The 16117-nt window shown below is 32.6% G+C and overlaps 1 protein-coding gene across 1 annotated transcript; it reads right to left on the bottom strand.

The window, feature by feature from the left end:
• Window positions 1-12844: 12844 nt before the first annotated feature.
• Window positions 12845-14487, bottom strand: LOC139899517 (protein trichome birefringence-like 34). The gene is made up of 5 exons (XM_071882353.1): window positions 14150-14487; window positions 13854-14028; window positions 13557-13753; window positions 13290-13448; window positions 12845-13196 (listed from the first exon to the last, which is right to left on the bottom strand). The coding sequence occupies exons 1-5, from the start codon at window positions 14485-14487 to the stop codon at window positions 12845-12847; spliced, it is 1221 nt and encodes a 406-aa protein (XP_071738454.1).
• Between the last annotated feature and the right edge of the window lie 1630 nt (window positions 14488-16117).

The following is a 16117-nucleotide window of genomic DNA, read 5'->3' as shown; positions in this document are numbered from 1 at the left end:
ATTCAACAGCACTGCTGAACAATTAGCATTCATAGTAACAGCCGAGAGTTCTTCCATTTTCTTTCTATTTGAGATTAGATCTTTCAAGAATTTAGCATATCTAGGCATTCCTGAAATCACATCAATGAAAGGAAGATTTACATTTATCTGTTTAAACATATCCAAAAATTTGGATTGCTCGGCTTCAAGTTTTTCTTTCTTCATTTTACTCGGGTAAGGAAGTGGTGGTTGATATGGTTTAACATAAGGTTTATCCTTAACTGTGTTATCTTCATTAACCTTTTCAACTACCGGTTCTTTTTCCTTATCTTGATCAGGTTGTGGTTCTTGTGGAGTAGGAATAGCTTCATCAGAAGTTACAGGTATTTCAGGTAGTTTAAGTGTTGTACCACTTCTTGTGGTAATGGCTTTAGCTGTTTCATTCCGGGGGTTAGCATTTGTATCGCTCGGTAAACTTCCCGGTTTTCTTTCACCTATTAACCTTGCTAGGTTACTTACTTCTTGTTCTAGATTTTGAATAGAAGCTTGTTGATTTCTAAATGCTTGAGCACTTTGTTCATTGGTTTGTTTCTGAGATGTGAAAAACTGCGTTTGAGTTTCAACTAGCTTCGTCATCATATCTTCTAAATTCGGCTTTTTATCATCGGTTTGTTGTGGTGGTTTGTTTTGAAAATTAGGTCTTTGCTGATTATAATTATTATTGGATACTTGTTGATTGCTAGGACCTTGTTGGTTGTTGTATGGAATATTTCTGTTATAATTCTGGTTTTGATTGTAAATTGGTCTTGGCGGTTGATAATTATTCTGATAATTATTTCCAGGCCTTTGGTTTATGTATGAAATATTCTCTCTTTGTTCAATTGTTAATTCAATACTGAGACAATCTTTTGTCAAATGTGGTCCTCCACACTGCTCACAACTAATTCGTATTGAGTGAATATCTTTAGTCATCTTTTCCATTCGTCTCTCCACAGCATCTATCTTTGCGGAAATGGAATCTAAGTCATGGCTAGAATCGGCTCTACCTGCTTTAGATGATCTAATGATATCTTTTTCTTGGTGCCACTCATGTGAGTGGGAAGCAGTGTTATCAATAATTTTGTAAGCATCAGTTTCGGTTTTCTTCATAATAGAACCACCAGCTGCTATATCTATGTCTTTCCTTGTAGTGATGTCGCATCCTTGGTAGAATATTTGTACTATTTGACAGGTGTCTAAACCATGTTGCGGACATCCTCTTAATAACTTTCCATATCTTGTTCACGCCTCATATAGAGTTTCATTTGGTTTCTGTGTGAACGTAACAATTTCTGCTTGAAGTCTTACGGCTTTAGATGCAGGAAAGAATTGTTTAAGAAATTTGTCAACTAAAACATCCCATGTATCGATCGCCCCTTCAGGTAACGATTCCAACCAATCTTTGGCTTCTCCCTTTAAAGTCCAAGGAAATAACATGAGATATATCTGTTCATCCTCAACTTCTCGGATTTTAAATAGTGTGCAGATCCTATTAAAGGTACGTAGATGTTCATTTGGATCTTCCTTCGGCGCACCACTAAATTGGCATTGATTAGTCACCATGTGTAGAATTTGTGCTTTGATTTCATAATCTGGCGCATTAATATCTGGATGAGTAATTGCGTGACCTTGGCCAGTGCGTTTAGCTCTCATTCGGTCTTCCATACTTAAAGGTTCCAGATTCTCCATAATTGAATTTGTTGAATCGGTATCACTAGATGATTCTGATTTAATGGTTCGTTCCTCAACAATCTCTGTTTGAATGATTGGTGGCTCCGGAGGAAAGTTTAATGGTTCAGGATCTACGAACCGTTCCTGAATATTTTCCGGATTCTCAATTGTGAGGTTGGGTTCAAAAAATGGATTATCGGAAATTTGAACTGAAGTACTTGGTCGACTGGATGACGATTCTAAAGAAAAATCAACGGCGGTTATATTTGCTAAATGTCTTGATCTAGTTACAGGTGGTGAACGTACAAAAGGTGGTGAACGTCTTGCTCGGTGCATTCACTGAATATCCTATTAGTTTTAAAAAGGAAAGAAAAATTATAATAAGTTATCCAACCAATAGACTTTTCTGATTTTGCCCACGTTTCGAATAGCCAAAAGATGCAGCAGAGGGGCAGGATTCGTTTGGTCTCAATATAATTGAGGACTGTTTGGCTCCAATAACCCGGTCCATGTACAAATCCAACTATTACTACGAACCAGAAAATTTTGATGTCTATCAATTTAACCACTCAAAATAAATTTTCGTAATTTTAAGAAATTTAGATAAGAAGTAGAAAAAATCTATGTCCTAAAACTAGAATAGCGAGAAATGAGAGAGAAAAAGAGTTCGTCGAAAAAGGTCGAAAAAGAAAAATGGTTGAAAAAAATAAGAGGTGACGGAAAAATAAAAGAAACTTATAAAAACTTAAAAATACTTGACTAACCTAACCTTATTACTACAACTAACTTAAAATTATAATCGCAAATTGAAATTACTAATTGGAATGATAATTGATACATAGTAAAAGGTGTCTAAAAATATTAAAGCTTACAGGAAAAACTATATCCCAAATGGAAATAACTTAAAAAGAAACTAAAACTTAAAAAGGCGTCGCAAAATTCTAAAGCACCTAAATCTTAGTCTAAAGAAAAAGCACTTAAGGAATTCTACGGCAAAGCCTAAAAATCTAGGAGTAAAAATAACTATAGCAAAAACTAAGTTTAAAACTAAATATGAGCTAAAAATACAAATATTACGCTACAACGATTAAAAAGGGACAAAATATAAAAATATACAAAAAGTTGTAAAAAGTACAATTTTTATAAAAATATTATTTTTATATTTTATAATAAAAGTATTAAGTTTATAATAAATAAAACTAGTTTAAAAGTAATATAAATAAAATAAACTAAAAACTTAATTATAATAATAATAATAATAAGATTAGGGTTTAATTAATAATAATAAATTAATACGCGTAATAAATGCGTTTTTAGGGTAAGTTTGTGGCCTGTCTGGGCAACTCATGCGAGTCGCATGAGTTAAGGCAGAGGGTCATGCGACTCGCATGACCTGTCTTGCAGGTTCAAATCAGGGAGGTCAAAACAGGTTCAACCGTAATTATATAATATATATTTTTGTTTTCTGTTTTAAATAAAATATATATATGTAATTAAAATAAAAACTTAATTTTAAAAACTAAAATAAAATAAAAATACTTTAACTTTATAAAAAAAAAACTTAAAAATAGATTTTAAAATATTTTTTTTTTCGGTTTTTATAGAGTTTTTAATAATTTTTTTTTTCACAATTTAAACAAAAATATATATATAATAAAAACTAAATAAAACTTGAAACAAAATTTTTTTTTTTTTCTATATCTTGACGTTTCGCTTCGGTGATTCCCCGGCAGCGGCGCCAAAAATACTTGATGTCAAAGCTAAGGTATACGAAATAGTTTATATTTTACTAGGAAAAACTATTAAATACGATACAATTTTACACAAGATATTTATTTATTTATAGAATGGATATACTTAAACCTTGCTACAACACTTATAGGCAGTGTACCTAATCGTAAAGTAGTGTAGTTTTTAGTAAGTCCGGTTCGTTCCACAGGGAATCTTTTTTTAAACAAAGCTCAACGCTATATAAAAATACAAACATATATATAAGTAATATTATTATTATAAAGGGGGGTTTTTACCGTTTAATGACCGGTTTGTCGATTTTAAAACTTTAGTCGCAGTTAAAACCTAATGTAAAATATTAAATAAATAAAAGATTTAATTTAAAGCGTAAAATAAATAACGATAATGAAATTGCAATAAAAGTGCGATAAAATAAAATTGCGATAATTAAAAAGTACGATAATTAAAAGTGCAATTAAATAAAATAACAATAAAAATGCGATAATTTAGAAGTGCAATTAAATATAAAATAAAGGAAATTAAATATGAAATAAAAGAATTATGCTTATTTAAACTTCCGTAATCATGATGTTTGACGTGTTGATTTTAGTTTTATGCCCATGGGTTAATTGTCCTTTGTCCTGGATTATTTAATATGTCCGTCTGGTTTTTGTCCATAACAGTCCATCAGTCATAAATATAAAGTGCGAGTGTCCTCATCAAATTATTCTTATACCCGAAGTTAAATATTCCAACTAATTGGGGATTCGAATTGTAACAAGGTTTTAATACTTTGTTTAATGAATACACCAGGTTATCAACTGCGTGTAAACTAAGGTTTTACTACTTTGTTAACAATTACACCAATTACCCTTGAATATAATTCACCCCTGTTTTAATTATTCTAGTGGCTATTAATCCATTCCCGTGTCCGGTTAAATGAACGATTATTCGTACATATAAATACCCCGCCCATCGTGTCCGATTGAGTGTATATGGTAATTTATAAGGACGCCCAATTGTAAATCTTTATATTAACATTAACAAACTATCATTTAGTTAAACAAATATAAAGCCCATTAATAGCTCATAGTCTAATTTCCACAAGTGTCGTTCTTTTGTCCAAACCCCAATTATGGTACAAAGCCCAATTACCCATTTTTAGTAATTAGCCCAACATCATGATTACTTCGTTTTAAATAAGCATAATAATAACTTAGCTACGAGACATTAATGTAAAAAGGTTGAACATAACTTACAATGATTAAAAATAGCGTAGCGTTACACGGACAGAATTTCGACTTATACACTCAAAACACTCCTTAACATAACCTTATTAAAATTAAAATTATAATTAAATTTATTTATGTATTACAAAAGAGAGATAGAAAGATATATTATGGTGTACATAAAATGGATCACGAACTCGCTTTAAATAGAATGTGGCCTGGAAAAGCCCCTCATGCGAGTCGCATGAAAATGGACATAGGGCCATGCGAGTCGCATGGCCATGAATTCCAGCTCACATTCGTTTGGCTCCTAGCTTGTCGACATAATTTAATAATAATAAATATATAAATAATTTTAATAATTATTTATATATTTATATTATATTTATATGCATAGTTGAGTAGATATTTTTAGTCCGTTACGTCGGGCGTTTCTTCTAGGCTCAGGTCCCGGTTCCGGATTTTCGGACGTCCTCGCGTACTATTTTATATCGTGTACTTTGCGTCTTGTAACTTGTACTCTTGTTATTTTGAGACGTTCCTCATCAATAATTTGAACCTTTTTGATTGAATCTTGTACTTTTTAGCTTTTTGGACCTTTCCGTCTTCAATTTGTCGAATCTGCCTTTTATCTTCACTTTTTAATATTTAAACGAATAGTGCTTGTAAATCGAACAATATCAACTAAAATCTTGTCTTTCTTGGGGAATAATGCTGTAAAATATGTGTTCATTTTTGGCATTATAACCCTAGCTTATTACCATAAACCCTAGAATTTATAATCTATATTTTTATATATAATAACTTAATTAGTAAACTTATTTACTAAGTACTTGGATTAAAAGACTTATTCACTTGGACATTAAATCATAAGTTAAAGATTTTCTCTACACTTAATCAATTTTTTCACAACTAGTCTTGATCACTTTTTATTTTGTCATTTCTTTCATCTCTTAACTAACATTAACCTATCTTGATTTGAATCTAATCTTAACTTAATTCCTAAACCCTAAACATACAATTAAACACCTTAGATTAAACTACACTAGTACATGTACAATTGCAACCGAAAAATTGACTAGAACACTTCCATCATCATCATCAAAATCGTTTTTCATCATCATCTTCATACATGTACCATAATACATCAACTAGATACTTCCTCCCTAAGTAAAATCTCCATGCAAAACACCATCATCACCTTTCTCTACTAGATATTAGACACCATTAATGGAAGAACATTAGTCATCTCCTCCTTCCTCCTCCATGTGCCACCTCTACCACCACCTCAACACCATCATCATCCTTACTAAATATCTTAAAATATCTCTAAATATCTCATGTAAGCTTAACCTGCAAATATTAATAGACATTTTTGCATGGAAATTTAATGAAGATGAGTGAGTCATCTCCTTGCCCTCTCCTCCCTTTACCACGTCCCACACCACCACCACCACCAAAACCGCCACCACTTACCACCTTCACCACCCTCCCCTCCCATACAAAATATCTTGATCTTCCATGTAAAATATCTAGATATTTTCCCTAAACACCATCATGATCTTCATTAATGGCTAAATGATGAGTCACACTCTCCTTGCTTCTCCTCTTGCCACATTGCCACCACCACCACTATATATACCACCTCTTACTCACCTTTCACTCATTTGATCAGTCTCCTTTCACTATCACACCTACATACTCTCCAAATACAGATCATAAACCATCTATTGTTCATCTTCTTTAAGCTCTAGGATCAAACATCTTCAGAGAATAACAAACTACTCAATTCTATTCATCATTTCTAGACATAATCAAGAACTTTCATGGTGTAAAAGCTTGATCTAGAGTGTTAAATCACTAAATGATGACTATATAGCTAACCATGATCTTGATGCTAGATCAGTAACATTAAGATCTCTACATGTCCTATGTCTTAAAATGAAGCTAAACTAAGAACTAAAGTGGTTAAACTATGTAAAACTGTTTTGTCTTTAAGCTGTCCAAATTTCTACTTGAAGTCTATGACCTAAACACCATCTTATGGTTGCTCTCTGGAACTCATGAATTTATATGATGTTCATATATGTGTTTGAGACTTCTAGTAAAGGTTTCATGATTTAAATCAAAGGGAAAGTCATTTTAAAATTTTATTTGGTGAAACATGTTCAGATTCATGACAATCTGACCAAGTGTCAAATATTCATGTATAGCTCAAAATATAAAATAGATCTTGAATCAAAGTCTTCTGATCTAAGAATTACACTTAATAAGGAAACCAAGGACAGCAAAATCATCAAAATACATTAAGAAATCATTAAGATATAGTCCTATCTAGTTGACACAAAATTTTGTTGAAGTCCGAAATTGGTCTAAAATGTCATCACTAAAGACAAGGTTAATGAAGACCTGGAGACTATTCCTTTTAGGAATAAGCACTTTTATATGTGCTAAGACTTCTGTAAAATTCTTGAGTTAAATAAATAAGTTTTGCTATTTCTAAACTTGCATAAGATCTTATAGTATAAAACTGAACTGATTTGCACACTTGTAAAGAAATAAACTTTTGACCAACTTATGTTCAGAGTTTAGAGGCTAACCCTACATGGTTAAAAGCTAGACTCAAAGAGCTTTCCAGATATGGTAATCTCACTTAAAATGGATGTCTAGACTAATAGAAACACTTAGACTAATGTTGTAGTAAAACTAGTCAAAATAGTCTACATTTAAAACTATGAACTATGTAACTTTTGAAAACGAGAACTGAATTGGACATGTAAGATTTCTTAAGAAATTGATCTTAGACTTAACCTAAATACTATATTAGATAGTATTACCTCTGACCTCATAATATTCATTAGGTCTTAAGCCGGATCACCGTAAACTATCCAAACCGCACTTCTCGAGCTTCGCACCGTATTGTATCAATTGTGAGTCTCATAGCCCCTTTTTACTATTTTCATTTTTGGGGTGAGAATACATGCTTAATATTTTTAATACCTTATTTATGTATTACTATGCTTTATGATTTTATAAAGTTTGTTATACGTGAGTTTTATAATTCCCTTTTTCAAATACTTTTGGGCTGAGAATCATGCTTACTTTTCATATACATGTTTTATGTTTTCTAAAACATGCGTACTGTTTTACTATGCTTTATTTATAAAGTTTGTTTTATAAACATTCTTATTATTAAATAACACTTTATGCATTTCGAAGTTTGTTATATGTGAGTTTTATGCTAAAAAGCCCTTAACTCGGTAGTATTAATTACAGTGACTTGTAAGCGCGAATCACTATAGCAGATCTGTTAGGTTTGACAACCTCACCCTACCTTAACTGTGGTGCTAGTTACTTAGACAAAATACATTTGGCATAGTGTATAGTCCAATATAGGGTAAAGGAAAATCATGTTGGATATTACATGTGGTGTTAAGCTTATTACCGAGTGCTCAGGAAACATATACACTTTGAAACTGTATGGAAACCGTGATAACTGTGAAATCTTATAAACCGTGGAACTGTTTACAAACTTGAAATGATATGAACTACGATCTTATTTTCGTACTTGAATGCTTGAAATCATATTACTTCTAAACTGTGTATGAACTTGAGATCTTGTGATCTGTTTTACTATCACACTATTTATAGACTCGAAAATTTAATATTTGTGTTACTGTTTTAAACTATTTCAAACTGTTTGAAACTATGAAACTTTCATAAATTTATACATTGTACAAAAACCTATGAACTCACCAACCGTTGTGTTGACGCTTTAGCATGTTTATTCTCAGGTACTTATTGTTTCCGCTAGAACTTTGCTGTTGCTTAGAGGTTAAGACCAAGCACTAGAACCAGAGTTAGTATACGCGTCAATGGCGATTTTGGCAGGGTGCTACAGACATATCAAAAACAGTATTCAGAATGAGATATTGTCATTATGAATTCCTGGTTATGCCATTTGGGTTAACGAACGTGCCAATTGTATGGACCTAATGAACATAGTTATCAAGAGTATCTCGATAAGTTTGTGATAGTCTTCATAGATGACATTTTGATATATATTCGAAAATGAAAAGTGATCAAACACGAACAGCTGTACGCGAAGTTCTCCATGTGTGAATTCTGGTTGCGGGAAGTGCAGTTTCTAGGTCACGTGGTTTGTGAACAGGGTATTAAAGTAGATCACTCTAAGATAGAGGCAATTATGATTTGGAACTCATCGAAAACTCTAACAGAGATAAAAAGTTTTCTGGGTTTATGATATGTCCGAATTAGACAGTTTATTTATGCGGTGTCGTTAGGTCGCAAAACGTCAATTCAAGATATCAACATAAGAAGTTGATTGTTTAATTTGTATATGCTGGGCCTAAATTAATTATTCCTTCTTATGGGTTAGCAAGGGCAAATATGATCTAGGGTCGTTCCTTGAGCGGTCGAATTTGAAACATAGCTTATTCAGATAATTTAGTAATTAAGATTGGGTTTGTACATAATTCAGTATCCAAGACTAGTGGCCAGGTACACCTTGTGTGGAGAGGCAGGATCCTTTTGGTCCCAATAAATTGGCGACTGTTCGGAAAATCCAACAACCAAGTCCAACCGGTTTATTCTAGACACCACTTTATCCTGAATATCAAATTGTGTAAAGGCTATAGTTGGGTTGATTTGATTTATAATTGTATTTAAAATATTAAAGAAATATAATTAAAATAAGCTAGCTAGCATGCAACATCTAAGGACAGAGAAGACGTGGTTCACCATGATTTAAGATAATGTAGTGTCGGGATGATTGCGAGACACTCACTGGATAGATATACCTTGGAGTAAACACTAGATTCCCTACTAATTGATTTCTCGATTAGCATGTCACGAGGAACTAGGCTATCGTGATTCTGATCGGATGGACTATGCTCAACTCCCGACGCTTTATCTGGTTTAAGGATATAAGCGACCCATCTTGAATGCAATGCATACCTTGGGCGCACGAATAAAGTAGCATAACCATATAATATCCAACCTTTCTTAACACCTTAGTGTATCACCCAAGTGAGTGGTTATGATTGTGTTTCGAATTCCTTTCTGTCAATGGTTTGGTAAAATCTAAGGGTTTGTAGACAAATTAGAACCTCCGATAGTTCTCAGTCATCCTTAAAGATTTATAAGCTTAGTTTGTATTGTGGTGCGTTAAATTTCCATTTATGATTTAAACCAACCCTTATTTAAATCTACCCAATAAATCCCCTAGTTATCCACCATGTACTAGACTTATAGTGGTTCCATAGTTTCTAACCTTGACCATGCTCAAGTGGTCCTATAATACATCAACACTGTACTCTACTGTTGCACCAGTATTTCCTCGAGTCTTATACTCTTGACCATTGTCTTGATCTGGTCCTAGAGTAATTCTCCATGTACTTTATAGTATTTCCGATGGGTTCATACCTTGACCAATGTATAAACACAGATAATTAATTACCTAATAATTGTCGACTTTATAAAAGGTTTTAATCACGTTTATTGATGGAAGGATGATAATAACGAGGTTTAATTTCATAGACAGAAAGCGAGTACGAAACGATATCATCCCTAACTAACATTATTAAATCATGGCAAACAATCAAGCAATTACTCACACATCATGGCAACAAGTATTTCTAATATTAATAAATCACAAACATCGAACAAGAATATTATAATAAATTAATAAAAGAAAGGATAGATATTACCAAATAATGTCGGAAGAATAACACAGTTGTATTTCTTCATAATATCCATAGCGTTACAATACTTGATAGCTTCTACTACTAACTACATACTAATCTCCTATTGATCACTAGAGAGCGACAATAGAGAGATAATTACATTTCCTAATCTCTGTACTTTTCTCTCTCTAGAAACTACAGAGAGAAAGTAGAGAGAGACCTAATCTCCTACTGATAACTAGAGAGCGACAAATAGAGAGATATTTAGAGAGAGAAGTGAAGAATGGTGTGTGTTGAAATGGTGAGATGAAGCCCCCATTTATAGGAAATGTTTGATGGCAAAGTTGTAAATAAATGGCTGAAAACCCATAGCAGACCGTTTTGAAAGCCGTTTTTCAAGGTCGTTTTTGGTGCCCGTTTGCTGGCAGGCCATTTTCCCTAATGGCAGGCCGTTTGGCAAGCCATTTGCTGGATCATAACTTGTCTTTCACCGTTTTCGCTCTAGAATCTTCGTTTTAGCTCCGTTTCTGACGATTCTTGCGCCTACGCGTTCGTAATTAAATATCCTACAACATGAGATTAAGTAAATAAAATTTTCCAAAAATTATAAAATAAATTATTTAAATGCGAGTTAAACGTCTTAGCCGGTTTTGCTCGTTTTTCTCCGTTTTTCATCCGTTTTTAGTGATTCTTGAAACATAGCCTTTGTAATGACATAATTTACCAAATGAAGTAAATAAATGCTTATTTAGATGATAAATTCAATTACTTTATCATAAATGGGGCTAATATCGGGTCTAAAAACATGACTATTTAGCCGATATCAGTTTAGCAGGTTATTACCGCCGGTTTATCAAAGACTTTTCGAAAATAGTAGGTCCTTTAAATAAGTTAACCATAAAAGATGTAGCTTTTCGATAGACTGATGAACAAGAGAGGGGTTTTCAGACTCGTAAACAATTGTTATGTCAAGCGCCGATTTAGAATTGTCAGTAGGGTCAGAAACTTTGTGGTTTATTGTGATGCGTCAATAGCAGGTCTTGGTTATGTGTTAATGCAGAGAGACAGATTTATTGCTTACGCTTCACGGTAGTTAAAAGATCATGAACGAAATTACCCTACTCATGATTTAGAACTAGCTGCAGTTGTGTTTGCCCTAAAACTTTGGAGTCACTATTGATATGGGATGCATTGTGTGATTTATACAGATCATAAGAGCCTTCAATATATATTTTCTCAGAAAGAATTGAATATGTGTCAACGTCGATGGCAAGAACTGATTAAGGATTATGATTGTGATATCAAATATCATCCGGGCTAAGCAGATGTGGTCGGTGATGCCTTGAGCCGCAAGAAAACAGTTAACAATGTCCGATTTATGAGAATTGAGATTGTGTCTGACCTAATTGATCGTTTGAAAACTGCGCAACGAGAAGCATTAAATGGAGAATATTTAAAGACCGATCTGATGACCAAATAAAATATGAATTAACAAATGATTATAGAGGATTAAAGACCTTTAATGATTGAATATGGGTGCATTTGCTTGGATACTTGAGGGATTTAATCCTTACATATGCTCATAAATTCAGATTATCAGTACATCCGGATAGTACAAAGATGTATAGAGATTTGAAAACTCTGTATTAGTGGCCGACAATGAAGACAGATGTTGCTAACTTTGTCGAAAAATGTCATAAAGAAAAACAAAAAGATCTACTTTTTAACTACTGTAACATTTATTTATTTTATTACTAGTTTATTACATATAAACTTTTATAACCAATCTTATTATTTAATGGAATAAAATATGTTTTGAATTATTTTATTATTATGGTATGTGTGACAATTCCCTATAATTTATAATTAATGATTACAAAAATTATAATTATACTACTATATATTCTATTATAAAATTATAATTAATTATAAATAAAAAACGCATATGTATAGATAAATTAAGGGCACATGATTTTCATAGAAGCTAGAGACAAATCTAGAGTTGTGTGATCTTGTATACCAGATTTACACGTATCAAATATAGCATATTTGGTGGAATTTGGCATATCTAAACCAAATCTTTTGCATCATCCCGACGAGCAGTACTTGTTTCGTTTGGGAGGTTTACTTATCTGGTAGTTTAGCGACTATATTTTGCCTTGGTTTCATTAGTTGTTATTTTTCCTGGTTCAATAACATATCTTCGTGAGTTTTACAGACCCATTGTATCAAAAACTTCTCAAGCCCAACTGACCAAGCATTTATTTTTCTAGTTAGAGACTAACGTCCTGGAACTAATGTAGGTTCCTCTCAAAATCCTACCGGTTTGACAAATATTTAATAAAGATCTAAACGTGTTACAAAGTGAGTGAAACCCGATAACAATACACTAGTAATAAGTGTGTAGGTTGTATCTTAATAACCAATAATTATAGTTTTGTGATCCATGATCAAATATATATGAATGAATGAACGTATGATAACAAAATTTTAGATTATATAAAGTATATAAGCATAAAGGATCTCATTCCAAACATCGGGAACTCCTGGAAGACACCAATGTGCACAATCTGCATATTTTACAGGGTTGGCCAATTCATCTTCTGTAACAGGAGTCCAATGTCTTTTGTACTTTGTAGGATGTCCGTCTTTACGATATTCCGAGAGTTGTGTTATGTTTAGTATTTCAATCTTAAAACTTTTATCTTTGAGGTCTTGCACTGCTGATTCAACTGTTCTCATTAGTTCTTTATGTGTTGCATCACCCCAATACGCGGCTTTCAATATTGGTTCTGTTTCATTGAAGCAATTTTCTCCCATAGCTTTGCCCCAATCTTCTCCACTAAAATTAGAGGCATCAATTGAAATTATTTTGAAAATCAAATGAAAAGTGACTTCTTTAAATATCAAATTAACAAGCTACAAGAATACATACTTATAGTGTTGAGACGAGAGGCTTGTGAAGATGATTCTAGTTTTTGTACGATTGAGGTGACTTTCCAACCAATCTGACCATGTTTTTAGAGCCATTTCATAGCGTCTTACCTTTCCTGATTCAACGTATGTTCTATCAGGGTTCTCAAACGATCCCCACCTAAATACAAACTTTTTTAGTTTATATACATGAGGGTCATGTTAATACTTCTGTTTTTTTTTTTTTTTTTTTTTTTTTTTTTTTTTTTTTTTTTTTAAAGATACTTACAAGAGTGTCATGTTAGACTCAAGCCACCAAGTATATGAGTCAAAAATCAGCATGTCCGCATCAATCCATTGTTTGGCATGCTTTTCAATACTCTCGATCTTCATGATCCGATCACTTTCCCGGTGTATGATTGGATTGTCGCAATTTGATTCAACCAACAATGGTTCCCAATAAAAATCAATGGAAACATTGTATTCCTTCAATGTCACAAGTAATTATGTGATAAAATCACTCAAATAGAATTAAAATAAGCTCGATCTATGTTACAAATCTTTAAAAATGAAAAACTTAACTTACCGATGCCTTAAAAGTGATCAATGAGTCATGCCATTCTGCAACCTTATGTGATGGTTCGAGGATCCATGAATCAATAAGACATAAGAGTGAAACCCAATGATTCTTGCCTAATGAATCCCCTACAAAAACAACCCTTTTATCCCTTAACTTCTCCAACAATGCTGTTCCATTAAACCTACACAATATTAGTTATTATAATTATAATAACTAGTACTTTGTTCATGCAATCATGCATATATAGCAACTAGGTACAATAACTTATTATAACATATAACACAAAGTAAGAGGCAGGGTACCTGGGAAGATCACAACCATGAGGTTGCCATCTCCAAAACTGATACTTTAATTCCTTTCTTCCAAATTTCTCGCACGCGTAAGCATCCGTCAGGTAAGAACACTCTTGTTCTTTATACAAAGGTCTAGATATGTTATCATAAACCCAATTCCCACTGAAAAAATCACAACTTTTAAACAAATCAATGTTCTCCACTTTTTCCGAATCTTCAATAATATGATCAAGTAAAATTCCATTGTTGTCTCCACCAAAGTAAACTACAACTCCCATGATCACTCCCATAACAAGCATAAACACTATGGAATGATACCAATGGATCAATTTCGGTATCGTTTCCATACGCTTATTGTGAAACTGTACTTAAAAATCACCTTTAATTTTATCTTGTTATTCAAGGAGGATTAAATAAAAAACTAAATTAAATGAAGCAATTTTTTTTTTTGGTTTATGCTTACATTTGGTGATTAACTTGGGCACTGAATTCCGTTCAATGATTCTATCATCTCATTGTTTAACTAAATATAAATAGTTTAATAAAAACAGTCCGCAATATTATGAATCGTTATTATATAAAAACCAGTACCATAATTATTACAGTAATTAATACCTTCCTCCATGCATGGAAGTATGCCTACTCCAACATAGACATATGATCCATCATTTCTGAAATTCATTCAATACTTTTTAACATCATATCATTTTCCCAATATTATTTAGTAATGTTTAAGATTTTAATAATGTAATTCCTAACACGTGTCCGACCCTCACGAGCAATTTTTTTTAACAACAGAAGGATTTTATTATAAAAACTAGCTAGCAAGTATTAAAAGGCAAGAGTTCCAACAGTGAATTTTTAAAACTCTACTTTTAGTCGATTTAAAGAATATAAATGAATATTTTCAATTTTTTAATTTGTAAGGGTTAGCTTGTCACCATGCTAATCTGTTAGGTTGAAAATGTAAAAATTTTGTTAATATCGTTACAGTGTTACACTACAGTAAGAGTGTAAATATGTAGGAGCGTGTATTCATTGAGAATTATTAGAGATATTACGTAGTTACTTATTATATCTTATACTTGGAGAATAAGTCGTCGTATATTTTGAATTTATTTTGTATCTATATTTATCTGTAATTACTCTTATATATTAATGATATAACAATCCCACCAAAAGTGTGAAGAATTATTTCTTATATGGTATCAACCTAATTGATCTCAAACCATAAATCACATCCCTCGTTTATTTTTCTAGTCGTCATCTTATTTTGTACGTACTCCGATCTTAATCTCACCACCTGGTACATACACTCAAATTAAATATTGCATATGAATATTTATTTTATTTCAATTGAAGATTATATTTGTCTGATAGCACCATCTTCTTTTCGATAACCCACCACAAGACAATTTGAATATTCTTAACTAAATCAATTTTGGTTTACCAACGACTCTTCTTGAGAATTATCCACTTACGCAAAGCTATAACAAAATCTTTATTATTTGAGTTATCCTCAATTGGAATTCAAAAGCACAGCTCCTTTTTATATTGCAAAGAAATAACGTGGGAACACAAGTTGTGTTTACTCACGAGATATACCATCATGAGCCATCGTTTTGCTAGACGATCTCCTCATTGTCAATTATGTCGTAATAACAGGCACTATGCTTCTGTATGTCCGGATCTCCATACTTATGCAGCTCGCTCATCTTCTTTTGATGCTAATTTGGCTCAAGTCTTTCATGCAAATTGTCATGTGAACTCTAATTCCCCGGTTTGGTATATTGATTCAGGGGCTACCGCACACATGACTCCATCATCATCTCATCTTGACTCAGTCGCACCCTACTCAGGTAATGAGAAAGTCATGGTTGGTGATGGTAACTCGATACCCATATCCCATATTGGCTCTTCTCTCATCTCTAAGGATATTAAATTATTAGATGTTCTTGTTATCCCCTATATTACCAA

The sequence above is a fragment of the Rutidosis leptorrhynchoides genome, chromosome 3, assembly GCF_046630445.1.
Source record: "Rutidosis leptorrhynchoides isolate AG116_Rl617_1_P2 chromosome 3, CSIRO_AGI_Rlap_v1, whole genome shotgun sequence".
Taxonomy (NCBI): domain Eukaryota; kingdom Viridiplantae; phylum Streptophyta; class Magnoliopsida; order Asterales; family Asteraceae; genus Rutidosis; species Rutidosis leptorrhynchoides.
Note: the sequence above shows the minus strand (reverse complement) of the source record. Positions and strands in the feature narration are given on the sequence as shown.

Excerpts from the sequence above, each read along its gene's own strand:
- LOC139899517 (XM_071882353.1), bottom strand. The coding sequence starts at position 14,487 with ATGGAAACGATACCGAAATTGATCCATTGGTATCATTCCATAGTGTTT. Across the intron at positions 13,449-13,556 it reads GAGTCTAACATGACACTCTT|GTGGGGATCGTTTGAGAACC; the intron begins GTAAGTATCTTT and ends GTTTGTATTTAG. Across the intron at positions 13,197-13,289 it reads CTCTCGTCTCAACACTATAA|TGGAGAAGATTGGGGCAAAG; the intron begins GTATGTATTCTT and ends CTCTAATTTTAG.